Genomic DNA, 12458 nt, shown 5'->3' on the forward strand with positions numbered 1-12458 from the left:
AGAGTATGAGAGAGAGAAAGAGAGACAAAGAGAGAGATTTGGTATAGAAAAAGGGTGTATGTGACAAAGAGCACCTAGTTTCTAGCACTGGCTTTGCCAGCTGTTAAAGCGAGTGGTACTTTTCTGTGCCTCAGTCTCCTCCTCTGTAAAATGAGAAAATTGGACTAGATCTCTAATATACCTTCCAGCTCTAAAATGCTATGATTCATTCCAAAATAATTATTTCAGAATAGAGTAGGATACTGTTATTTTTAGCCTGTTTCAATACTAGCAAACTGAAGCATATTATTTGCACAAACTAGGGAGGACACAATGGCATTCTGCAAATAATTTGCCATGCTTATGTACTCTCATTTTGCAAATAATCCCTTTTGCTTTGCCAATGATAAGTCAGCCCATACATAATGTTCTCCAGAGAGAACATAAAACTCACAAAGTGAATCTGTAGCTAAGTAATACAGTGCAAGATTATTCACGTTGTGACATTATTTAAGAGTAACAAGAATCACAGAACAATATTTAATTGCAATTAGACAGTACAGTTTTAGAATGGCATGTATATGTTCTTCACAGCAGAAGTGAAAAACAAATCATACAGGACCAAACATAAGGTCAGTTGCCTGGGTACACAGTGGCAAAAAGAATAAAGTCAGCCCATGCAATTATTTCTCAGGTAGAGCTCTGTTATCACAACAAAATGTTCTTCACCCTTCCCAGCATTTCCAAGGGTTTTAAATGTGAATTTGATGAAGTTGCTGTGATGAAGGAGTTACTTACGTGTGTGCCAGAGATGGGTCTGATTATAAAAAATGTGGAATATAGTTTTGTCATTAGATCCAAAAAATGACATAGTAATTATACGTGGAGCTACATAATAATTCTAAGTATAATTGCAGTGCAATTTCTTCTGACATGTATTTACTATCCATCTACACTATAATTATTATGCATGGATTATGTTACCTTGTTTTTCACACTCTCCACTATTCCTTTTAGGTAAAGCCTTTTTTTCCCCAATATTGAGACTTCCATTCTAACTGTAAACTCCACACAATACCTCTCCTATACATGGACCTCAACAAATTATTAATTGAAATATTAATAATCATAATAAAAATAATAATAGCACACATAGCCAATTCTCTAGGGCTGCAACCCTTCATTACTTTAGAGTTTGCTTATAAAAGGAAGACTGGCAAGCAAGTAGTGACTTTTTTTTTAAATAATAGGAAAGCATTTGTCCTATTCTTCCCCAAGACATTCTTTCTCTCATTAGTAAGAGAGTTCACACCATATCCACGTTCATGGAAGTAGGCTCTAATTAGGATATGTAAGGAAATTTCATATGCTCTCACAATAGGGTAGGGAATCATCCTCCATAGATTTGAATGGCATGTATATATAGTTTATGTACACCAAGGCCACAGTGGCAGGAAAAGGAAAAAAAAAAAACCCTGAATTCTGTGATGAGGCAAATAAGCAGAGCTCCCTGACATATATCACTCCACCCCACCCTTTTAGTCTTTTACTATTTTGATTTCATCAGGTAGCAAGGTGGTATGGTAGAGTGCCAAGCCTGGAGTCATGAAGACCTGAGTTCAAATTCAGCCTCAGACACTTATCTGTGACCCTGGGCAAATCACTTAATCCTGTTTGCCTCAGTTTCTTTATATGTAAATTGAGCTGGGGATGGAAATAGCAAACCAATCTAGTATCTTTGCCAAGAAAACCCTGAATGGGGTCATGAAGAATCAGAAACAACTGAACAACATAAAAAAAAACATAAGATTTTTCCTATCACTGGTATATAAATTCTGTGAAATCAGAAAATATGTCTTATTTATCAGTGTAGAATAGTGCAAAGAGCAGTGACTTTTGAGGCAAAGGATATGGTTCTAATTGCTCCTCTGGCAGATGAAAAGGGAAGGTGAAAACAATTTTCCAGTGAGTCCAGATGATGTCTAGATGTGTAACTTACTTTTAAAACTCAGGTTTTCAGATTAAGTATCTTTGATTGGAAGGAGAAGTAGAGTAGGGTACTTCTGCAGCACTGGCTCACTCCTGCTATTTCCTAACCAGTGTGTTATGGGATCAACAACATGAATTACCAGACCAGAAAAAGTAGGAAAGAATTAGAGTTAATGAGAGGAGACTAAGAGATCATTGAGTGGTGATAAAATTATTGCTGTTGAGTCATTTCAGTTGTCTCTGACTCCTTGTGACCACATTTGGGGTTTTCTTGGCACAGATACTGGAGTGGTTTGCCATTCCCTTCTCTAGCTCATTTTACAACTGAGGAAACTGAGGCAAATAGGGTTTAGTGACTTGCTTGGGGTCACACAGCTGATAAATGTCTGAGACCAGATTTGAACTTAGGTCCTTCTACCTAGCTAAATTGTCTCTCCCCTTCCACCTCACCTAGGGATAGAAAGTTAATTCTTCCTTTAAATTAACCCTTTGGCTTTTCTAGAAAAGCTAAATCACATTCAACTTGCAGAAAAATTCTTAGGTAGGTAGATTGTTTGTGAGTGAAGAAAATAAAAAGAGGGAATTTGTAGCAGCAACATATTCTTTATTTTTTGTCAAAATGTACTGTTATGGGGAGAACCAGATATGTCTATTGGAATTACCAAAATAAAATTGTACTTCCTTGTATTCTCCATGACTCTGAGTAATTTAAGGTAATCCAGTTTCCTGAATTAATGTCAGTCCTTCTATTTTCCAATCATTTACCTAGAGGGTTACCACCACTTTTACCACCTTGACTCATAAGCAGCTAGTAGACCCTCTCTGGACTTGCTGACTAGCCCCACTCCTGAGTATAGAAGTAATAGACATCATCACTGCACATAGTAGGCACTCAACGAATGCTAACAAAATGATTAACCAAGTTCTTTGGCTGGTGCATTTTCCCTGCTTTTCACTTTGCTACAGAAACCTCACAGGAAAATACAACAGAGATAAATAAAGTAAGAATGGGGCAGGGCAGAGAGTGGGGTTGATTAATGGGGCCATAGTTAGAGGATGAGGAACAGAGATGATTTAGAGCCAGAAATCCTGGAGAGTGGGCATGGAAATGGGGCTGTCATGAATGAGTTGGGTTAAGGCAAGAGAAAGATTCAAAGAGTGCTCTGAGTTCAAGCTAGGGCTGGGGTTAGAGCTAAAGACTTCAGGGAACATGGCATTGTTGGATCAGGAAAATCATAATTCAGCATTCTTAGCTTTCAAGTCAAAAAAATCTTAAGGACAAGGGTCAGATAGGTGAGGACCTGCTAAACTGTGTTAATATGGTGACAGAAAAATCTACTTGGTGAGTGAAATTTTCCCACTCAATGTGGAAAAGAGCTAATATAGTAGGGAGATAACACTGGATAGTATAAAGAGTACAAAAAAATAAATAAATGGATGGTGGAAGGAAGGAAGGAAGGAAGGAAGGAAGGAAGGAAGGAAGGAAGGAAGGAAGGAAGGAAGGAAGGAAGGAAGGAAGGAAGGAAGGAAGGAAGGAAGGAAGGAAGGAAGGAAGGAAGGAAGGAAGGAAAAAAGAGAGAGAAACTGCTGAAAGTAGGAATCAATAATTATGTGACATTTAATTTAATTTAATTTAATTTATCTGAGCCCCCATATCCTCAACTATGAAACAAGATCTGACTATCTCACAAGGATTGTTGCAACAATTGAATGAGATCATGTATATGAAACCACAAAATAGTAGGGAGCTATTAGACATCCTTATTATGCTGTGGTTATTCAGTTGTTTTCAGTTGTGACTGAACCAACTCTTCATGACTCCATTTAGGGTTTTCTTGGCAGAGATACTAGAGTGATTTGCCATTTCCTTCTCCAACTCATTTTACAGAAGAGGAAATTGAGGCAAACAGGGTTTAGTGATTTGCCCAAAGTCACAAAGCTAATAAGTATCTGAGGCCAGATTGGAACTCAGGAAGAAGAGTCTTCCTGACTCTAAGCCCAGTTATCTATTGATACTGCCCTATCATATAGTAGAACAGTTTATAGTTCATAGTTTCGTGAGTTGGGTAAGTTTTCTGAAGCACAGAAATGCTTTCAGTGGCATTTTGTAGGACAAGGTAAGGACAAGCGACAGCTGATATGATTCAGGGGAAAACCAGTAGGTTTTGGAGTCAGAAGGTGTGGATTCAAATCTTGTCCCAAATACTTTTTTTTTTTTAAGGCAACGGGAGTTAAGTGACTTGCCCAGGGTCACACAGCTAGTAAGTGTCAAGTGTCTGAGGCCGGATTTGAACTCAGGTACTCCTGAATCCAGGGCCGGTGCTTAACCACTGCACCATCTAGCTGCCCCGTCCCAAATACTTTTAACTTACATTATTTCTACTCTCACAACATTTCTCGTATTTCCTCTTCTCTCTATACACATAGCCATTTCTGTCATTCAGGATCTGGCCACCTCTAGCCTAGACTATTAAATTTAATTGATTTTCCCTCTTCAAGTCTCTTTCTCACTCCAATTCATCTTCCATTCACCACCAGTACCCTCCCTCTTTCAATAACCCCCCAGGAAGCTCCCTATTACCTCCAGGATCAAATTTTTAAAATGTTCTCATTGGCATTTTAACTCTTCATAACCTGGCCCCATTCAACCTTTACAATCTTTTTTCTACTGTACTCCCACCCCACAAACTCCTACATTCCCACTACACAGACCTATCTGTTGTTCTTCAAACTCTCCATCTCTTCTTTCTCTCCCTTTGTACTGACAGGCTGCCATGCCTAGCATGCTCTCTATTTTCATATTGACCTTTTAGCTTCCTGACTTCCTTCAAACCTCAGATCAAATGTGATCCTCTGCAAGAGAATTTTCCCTTTTAATTCTAATGAGTTTCTCTCTGATAATACCTTCAGTCTACTGCATGTATATAAATACATATATACATATATATACATGCCTTCATGTTGTATGTATCTAGTTATATTTTTCTCTCCTGCATTACAACATGACCTACTTGGGGGCAGGGACTGTTGCTTTCCTTTTTATTCACAGAACTTAGCACAGTGCCTATCACACAATAAACGCTTGATAAATGATTGTTGAATGATTGTATGACCTAGGGCATATGTCACTTAAATTCCCTGGGCCTCAGTTTCCTCATGTGTAAAATGAGGGATCTGGATTAGATAATTTCCTGGTCCCTTCCATCTCTAAAGCCATTGCCCTGTGCTCCCTGGCCTCCACTCTACTCCATTGTCTAATTTATAAGTAGATATACTATTAAGCTACGATAGATACTGCAATGGATAGAGTGCAGAGCCTGAAGTCAGGAAGACCCACCTTCCTGAGTTCAAATCTGGCCTAAGACACTTACCACCTGGGTGACCCTGGGAAAGTCCCTTAGCTTTGTTCGCCTCAGTTTCTTCCTCTGTAAAATGAGCTGGAGAAGAAGCAAACCACTCTTTGCCAAGAACCATATCTATGCCAAGAAAACCCTAAAAGGGTTATAAAGAGCGAGGAATGGCTAAACAACAAATATTATTCTGGCAGGCATGAAGCAGAACAGAGATCATAATATTGAAAGGGGAAAAAGGAAAGATAATAGTATAAATTTTTTTTAATTCCCCTGGTTTCAATGACAGGATACTTGTCAGTTCTGTGCCAGCTCTATTTTGTATTGATTAACCTTATAATTCATGTTCCCTGAATATAAACCCTGTTGTTCTCCCTGAACTAGACTGAAAGCATTGGGGTGACTAGGATTGCAAATCCTCATGAAGGAACCTTATGAGATGTGCCAAACACTGTAGTGGTGAGGCTACTTTCTGGTTGTTTATTAGATACTCTGGGATATACAACTCTTTTAGACCAGGTACAGAATCAATGTTATACTAAGACAAGAAGAGTCATTGGTACAATTATCTTTGACTTTTTTATATTATCATTTTAATTGTTTATTATGATTAGCATTTAAAACCAGCTGATCTTACTTCTCAACTATAATTTGTGTTATTGGGAAAGCTGGCAAAAATGTATGTACAAAAATACCCCCAACAATCAGTCACCCCACAGGTCTTTCAAATGTCTTTTTTAAGTAATAAAACATTTTTATTTATAGTTTTGGGTTCTAATTTTTATCCCTCTTTCCCTCCTTCTTCTGCCCCCTCCCTGAGGTGGTAAGCAATCAGATATGCGTTCTACATGTACAATTATGTAAAACATTACCATATTAGATATAATTATCTTTGTACAATGCCTAGTGTGGCATGGCAAACAAAGGGGACTTTAATGAATCTTCCACACTGACTTACTTAGATAATGTGACTACTTAATATAGTGGCCTTGTAGTGGTGTACTTTATGAATGAGGGTCTTACTTTCTGGTCAGGACCCTACACAATTATCTAAGTGATTCAGGCTCCAAAACCTGCTTATATGAGTAACTATTGATACTTTGGCCTATCCAGGATTAATTTATGCTAAGGGTAGATGGCTTTGTGTGCAGTGTTTGAAGAAAACATGAGAAAGAAAGAAAGAAAAAAAGAACCGACATTAAGTATTGTATTGATGCTATCATTAAATGCAGTACTGTGTCCTTTGAAAGACCTAAAGTGATATTATAGTATGGAGACAAAACCGATTTTACATACAAATGAATAAATGGATGGATAATATAAATATTTGTCAAGTCTATTCAGTATAAAAATGAATTAGACATTAAAATTTTGAAAATAAAAATATTGTGGGCTTCATTGATGACACTGGTGAATTCTGGCTCTTAACCTTGGTCATGCTGACCAGCCTTGATTTATGCATTGGTTGAATCAGGCTGACAGTATAGGAGACCCAGGAAGTTTCTATATTTTCTCTAAAACTCACCAAATGAGATTATGTAGACACAAAGGAAGCTACATAAGTATATCTTCTGTTAATTATTTTGAGAATCAAGTTGAATAAGTTATGCCACTTGCACCAATCTTTTAGAGATAAGACAGAAAAACATCGTTTTATGAGTACACAAATAGCCAATTGTAAAATAAATTCAAAAATGACATTTTACCGACTGAGCCATCTTAATTTGGGGACAACTTTTAAGATATTCTTTAAACTTTCTTTTTTTTAGAGAAGCCATTTTTCTTATTGTCAAAACATTTTAAAAGAATTTTGATGATAGAAAACAGTAAAAGCCGGAGGAGAACTCAGAGATCATCTAGTCTAATCTCATTTTACAGATGAGGAAACAGGTTCATCAAGGTAAAGCATTTTGTCCAAGGTCACTCAGGTAGTAAGTTGCAGATCTAAGATTTGAGCCAAGGTCCTCTGTCTCTATATTCTGAAATCCCCCTACAGTGGTACTAGAAGACCCAAGAATCTATTAAATGTCATTCCATATCTCTAAGTTTGTGTTCTATTTATGGGGGTAGAAAATGCTTAACTTCACCTCATTAAATGTTTTTTTAAAAAAATGAACCACAATCTTTTTAATTCAACATTAATTCAGGTAATCTTTACAGCAAGCATTCCAAGAAAGTGAAGTACTTACTGACTGCAGAGTCATAGGAGGTTGAATTGTGCTCATCTCTCAGGAAGGGATATGGGGAGAGGTAAGCATGTGTACAGTTCTTAGATGGTGACTGATTTGCTAGAAATGAATCAAAATTTTAAAAAAAAACCTTTGTTATTTAGATGATGAGATGTTCTTGTTTATAATAAAGAGTGGCTTTTTAGGGAACATAAGAGTTGGGATTACACAGAGTAAATTAGAAAATTAAAGCAATTATGCAGAAAATACTAGCTCCGCCCCACCACACACACACTGAGCTACAATTGTTTGGAGAGGGGAAAAAAGTTTAGAAGAAAGTTTCATCTAGATTTCAGCATTCTTTGCTTAGCATTATCTGCTCCTATAGACAAATTAAATTCAACATCTCCAAAACTACATCTTTTCCCTCAAACCCTGACTTGTTTTTGTTTTTGTTTTTTAGGGTGAGGTAGTTGGGGTTAAGTGACTTGTCCTGAGTCACACAGTTACTAAGTATCTGAGGCCCAATTTGAACTCAGGTCCTCCTGACTCCAGGGCACCTAGACACCACCTAGATGCCCCACTGTCTTCTCTCAAACTTTCCTATTACCATGAAGGACGCCACCATCTTCCTAGTCAACCAGGATGACAACCTTGGTTTCATTCTCAACTCCTCACTCTCTCCCTCTACTACTACCCCAAGTCCAGTAAGTTGTTGAGGCCTGTTGTTTTTATCTTCATAACATTTCTCTTACACAACTCACTCTCTCTTCTGACACTGTCATCACCCTGGAACTGGCCCTTACCACTTCATGTCTGGACTACTGCAATACCCTGCTGGTTAGTTTCCCTGCCTCAAATCTCTCCCCACCCCAAACCATCCTCCACTACACTGGTAAATTGATTTTCCTAACATGCAGGTCTGAGCAGGTCACTCTATCCCTCCCCCTCATTTAATAAACAGCAGTTTATTGAAGGAAAATTTGTGGAATCTATAATTTTCCCTATTACTTGCAGGACTAAATGTAAAATCCTCTGTTTGGTTTTCAACGCCCCTCATAAACTGGCCCCTTCCTACCTCTCCAGTGTTCTTACGCCCTTCCAGGGACACTGGCTTTCTTGTTGTTCCTCCCATACAACACTCCATCTCCTTACTCAGAATTGGCCCTCATTGTTAGTCATATCTAGAATGAAGTCCTTCCTCATCTCAGCTTCTCTGTTCTCCTTCAAGTCTCTAGCAAAATTCCATCTTCTACAAGAAACCTTTCTCAATCTTCTTTAATCTTATTGCCTTCCCTCTGAGATTGCCCCTAATTTATCGGGTATATCTCTTATTTGTACATAGCCATTTGCATGGGGTTTTTTCCCCTTTCTTTCCTCATATCCTCAGAGCTTAGCACAGAGCTGGCACATAATAGGCATGCTAGATGAATTACTAGATCAATAAATGCTAGATCAATTACAATTCAATCAGCTAGAAAATTGTTCCACTGGACACAGTCTTCAAAATGGAGATAGATCTTTTTATTACCATCAACATTAGAATAAAACCATGACTACCCAGAACTCAGCTGGTCAGACCCTTCCTTTTACATGCCTTTTTGATCTCCATTCATAGAAAAAAGATGAGGTTGAAAAGAAAAATAGCTCCTATTCGGTGTTTATCTGTTTATTAAAGAAACAACTTATAAAGGAGTTAGGATCTGAAAATCTAGAGATTCCACTGTACATTCCCTCTAAAAATTCATTTCTAAAAATACAGAAGAATGGTACCAACATTCACTACTGAGGGATATGCCATTTCCCATATTATTGATATAAAATATAATTTGATTTTTGTCTCTAAGTACAAGATAGCATAGTTCTCCCCAAATTCTACTCAATTTTGTCAAAGGCCTTTTCTAAGACCAAATGTAACACACTAACTGATTCACCATTATCCATACTACTGCCTCAAAGGACTCTCTTATGTGACAGCTAGTGGAGCAACAGATAGAGCACAAGGCCTGGAGCCTGGAAGACCATCTTCGTAAATTCTAATCTGGACTCAGACACTTATTAGTTCTGTGACCCTAGAAAAGTCATTTAACTTTGTTTGCCTCAGTTTCTTTATTTGTAAAATGAGAAGGAAATGGCAGACCCCTCCAGTATCTTTGCCAAGAAAAACTCAAATGGTGTCACAAAGAGTCAGACAGGGCTGAAAAAAAAATGACTGAACATAAAGTCTCTTAAAATCAACTTTCTTCTTATGGAAGTGTCATGGTAGTCTGCCTTAAGTAGGGCCATGAAAATATGTTATGTACATTTCAAAACTATGTTTACAAAAAAGGAAATTTACCCATTGATGCAACACTGTTGCTTATAAGGTTTTAACTACATATACTTAAACATTTCCGAGATCTGGACATAAAAAGGTAAAGCATCCCTTCTAGAATTTCCAAAGTTATAAGGTTTTAAAGAGCTATAGTCAAAAGAGGTTTTGTTTTTAATGTTAATAACAGATACTTGGGGATAGTAGTAGGGCGAGGAAAGTTAAACTGCCCCTTGTTGGATGGTGACTATAAGGTATAAAGTATCACATTAACTACTACTAGCCACCTTTCTCACACACACACACACACACACACACACACACACACAGAGAAACTACTTTTCAGACAACTGTATTGGCCAAAGAAATTATCCCCTAAAAGTATGGGAAATGCAACTACTTCAGATGCTATAATGGCTCAGTGAAATATTTACATTGCTCCACATTAAACTTAATTTTTTAATAAAAGAAAAAAATAAAGTTAAATCTTACTTACTGTACCAGAATTTCCAAATGTTGGCTGTATTTTCCTCAGCAACACCACTAAACCAACATCTCCAAAAGAAACCTTCATGGTGGAAAGTGACATTCTCTACCTGCCCAAAACACAAAAATCAGATTAGAGAGCAACCAATATAGTCACATTCAGTCATCTAGAAAAAGAAAGAAAAATATTTCTAATTCTGACTGATAAACTTCTATTTGATATCATCACATCTCTTGAGTGTAGGAATTCAAGCATTATAGCCACTATTCTTTGATTTTCATGGATTCTTCACCCACAGCAGGCAGGGAAACATACTAAAGACTACAGAATAAATCATTATTCTGAAGAAGAAAACGCACATTATGTTCACCTGAACATTTCCCAACTTCAGTCACAAGCAGCCAATAATCTGACCCAAAAGCCACTAAAAAAAGCAGAACTCCTAGAGCCCCAAAGAGAGCTCCAAAAAAGACTGCAATGTTCCGTTTCATTGTGAAGCTGTATACTGGCTTCGGTTTTTAAAAACAAAAAAGTTTTTTTTTTTTAATCCTTTACAAAACCCTGATACTCAATAAGACAGAAGCAGTACACTAATGTAGATGAAAGAGATTTTTTCTCCCCCAAGGAAGCACAATCTACTTGAGGAGCGTCTCTTTCCTTGTCTTTGGTCACTTTTCTCCTATACTCTATCAGTTGATGTTTTCCTCTCCCCTGGGCAGACTCCAGTCTGGCAGCTGAGAATGACCTGCTATTTTAAGACATTAATTGAGGAGCATCTGGGGTAGGGGGATGACAGTGAGGCTAAGGATCATAAGAGATCAAAAATAGTTGACCTTACCCTAACTAACTAGTGTCGGGCACTGTCTCAGAGTATCATTATTGAAGTTGATTCATCCATAAAACATGGGAAGAAGATGAAATAGTAGCAAAGCAATAGGTGTGACTATCTTTAAAAAAAAAAAAGTCTTGCCTCAACAAGCATTTCTTATTTGAAGATAGTCACTATGAGCTGAATGGTAGCCCAGAAGACATTTGAGAAGCTCATCAAAGATGTATAAATCACAGTTACAAACAAACTGCAAAGACCTCTATGGGTATGCATGATCTGCACTTAAATATAGCCTATAATTAATTTCTTATTTATTTAGCTACACTCTTTCGTATGAAAAGTATTTGTGCAGCAGATGGTTCTAAAACAGATACTACTGGTTATTCTGTAGATATGGAGATAAGTTCAATATATATATTCAGATATGTATTTTAAAAGCAAAACCTCTTTGGAGGGCAGCATAGCTTTCTGGTTTTTTAAAAAGGTGCTGCTTTTAAACAATTTATAAGAGACTAGATAAAACCTTCTATAGGAAGCACCATAAATTAAATTGGTTGGCATCTGAAAGGAACTCTTGTCCTTTGAGGGTAATTAGGTAAAGAGAAAGGTCTAGAAAATATGCAGTCATCCAAGGAAATAGATCATAGCTTCTCTATAATTTGGTAAGTCAATCAATTGATAAACATTTATTAAGTGCCTACTGTGTTACAGGAACTGTGCTAAGAAATGGAGATACAGGGGGTGGCTAGGTGCAGTGGATAAAGTACTGGCCTTGGATTCAGGAGGACCTGAGTTCAAATCCAGCCTCGGACACTTGACACTTGCTTAGCTGTGTGACCCTGGGCACTTGACCCTCATTGCCCAGCAAAAAGAAGAAGAAGAAGAAGAAGAAGAAGAAGAAGAAGAAGAAGAAGAAGAAGAAGAAGAAGAAATGGAGATACAAAAAAGGCAAAAGACAGTCCCTGCCCTCAAGGAGCTTGGGAGCAACATGCAAACAAATATATAGAAAGCAAGTCATATTATACAGGATAAATAGGAAATAATTCACAGAGGGAAGGCACTGGCATTAAGAGGAGTTGGGGAAGGCTTCCTGCAGAAGATGAAATTTTAGTTGGGATGAAAAGGAAGCCAGGGAGGGAGAGCATTCTAGGCAGAAGGCAGCCAGAGAGAATGCCCAAAGCCAGGAGATGGAACGTCTTGTTCATGGAACTGTATCGAGGCCAGTGAAACTGAATCAAAGAGTATCAAAGGATCAGTGTAGGGAAAAAAGTGTGAGAAGACTGGAAAGGTAAGAAGGGGCTTCAGAAACTACAGTGACTGAAAAAGAACCCCGTTACCAATTTAG

At 37.6% G+C, this 12458-nt stretch overlaps 1 protein-coding gene across 1 annotated transcript in view; it reads right to left on the reverse strand.

Annotated features, from left to right (window-relative positions):
* The window catches only part of TMEM182 (transmembrane protein 182), an 82973-nt gene extending 71974 nt beyond the window's left edge, over window positions 1-10999 (reverse strand). The window contains exons 1-3 of the mRNA XM_043994176.1: window positions 10644-10999; window positions 10294-10393; window positions 7508-7606 (exon numbers count right to left, since the gene is read on the reverse strand). Coding sequence (XP_043850111.1) covers window positions 7508-7606; window positions 10294-10393; window positions 10644-10775 — 331 coding nt within the window. The 5' untranslated portion in view covers window positions 10776-10999. The remainder of the gene's footprint in view (window positions 1-7507; window positions 7607-10293; window positions 10394-10643) is intronic.
* Window positions 11000-12458: the final 1459 nt, after the last annotated feature.

Source organism: Dromiciops gliroides, chromosome 3 (genome assembly GCF_019393635.1).
Source record: "Dromiciops gliroides isolate mDroGli1 chromosome 3, mDroGli1.pri, whole genome shotgun sequence".
Classification (NCBI taxonomy): Eukaryota; Metazoa; Chordata; class Mammalia; order Microbiotheria; family Microbiotheriidae; genus Dromiciops; species Dromiciops gliroides.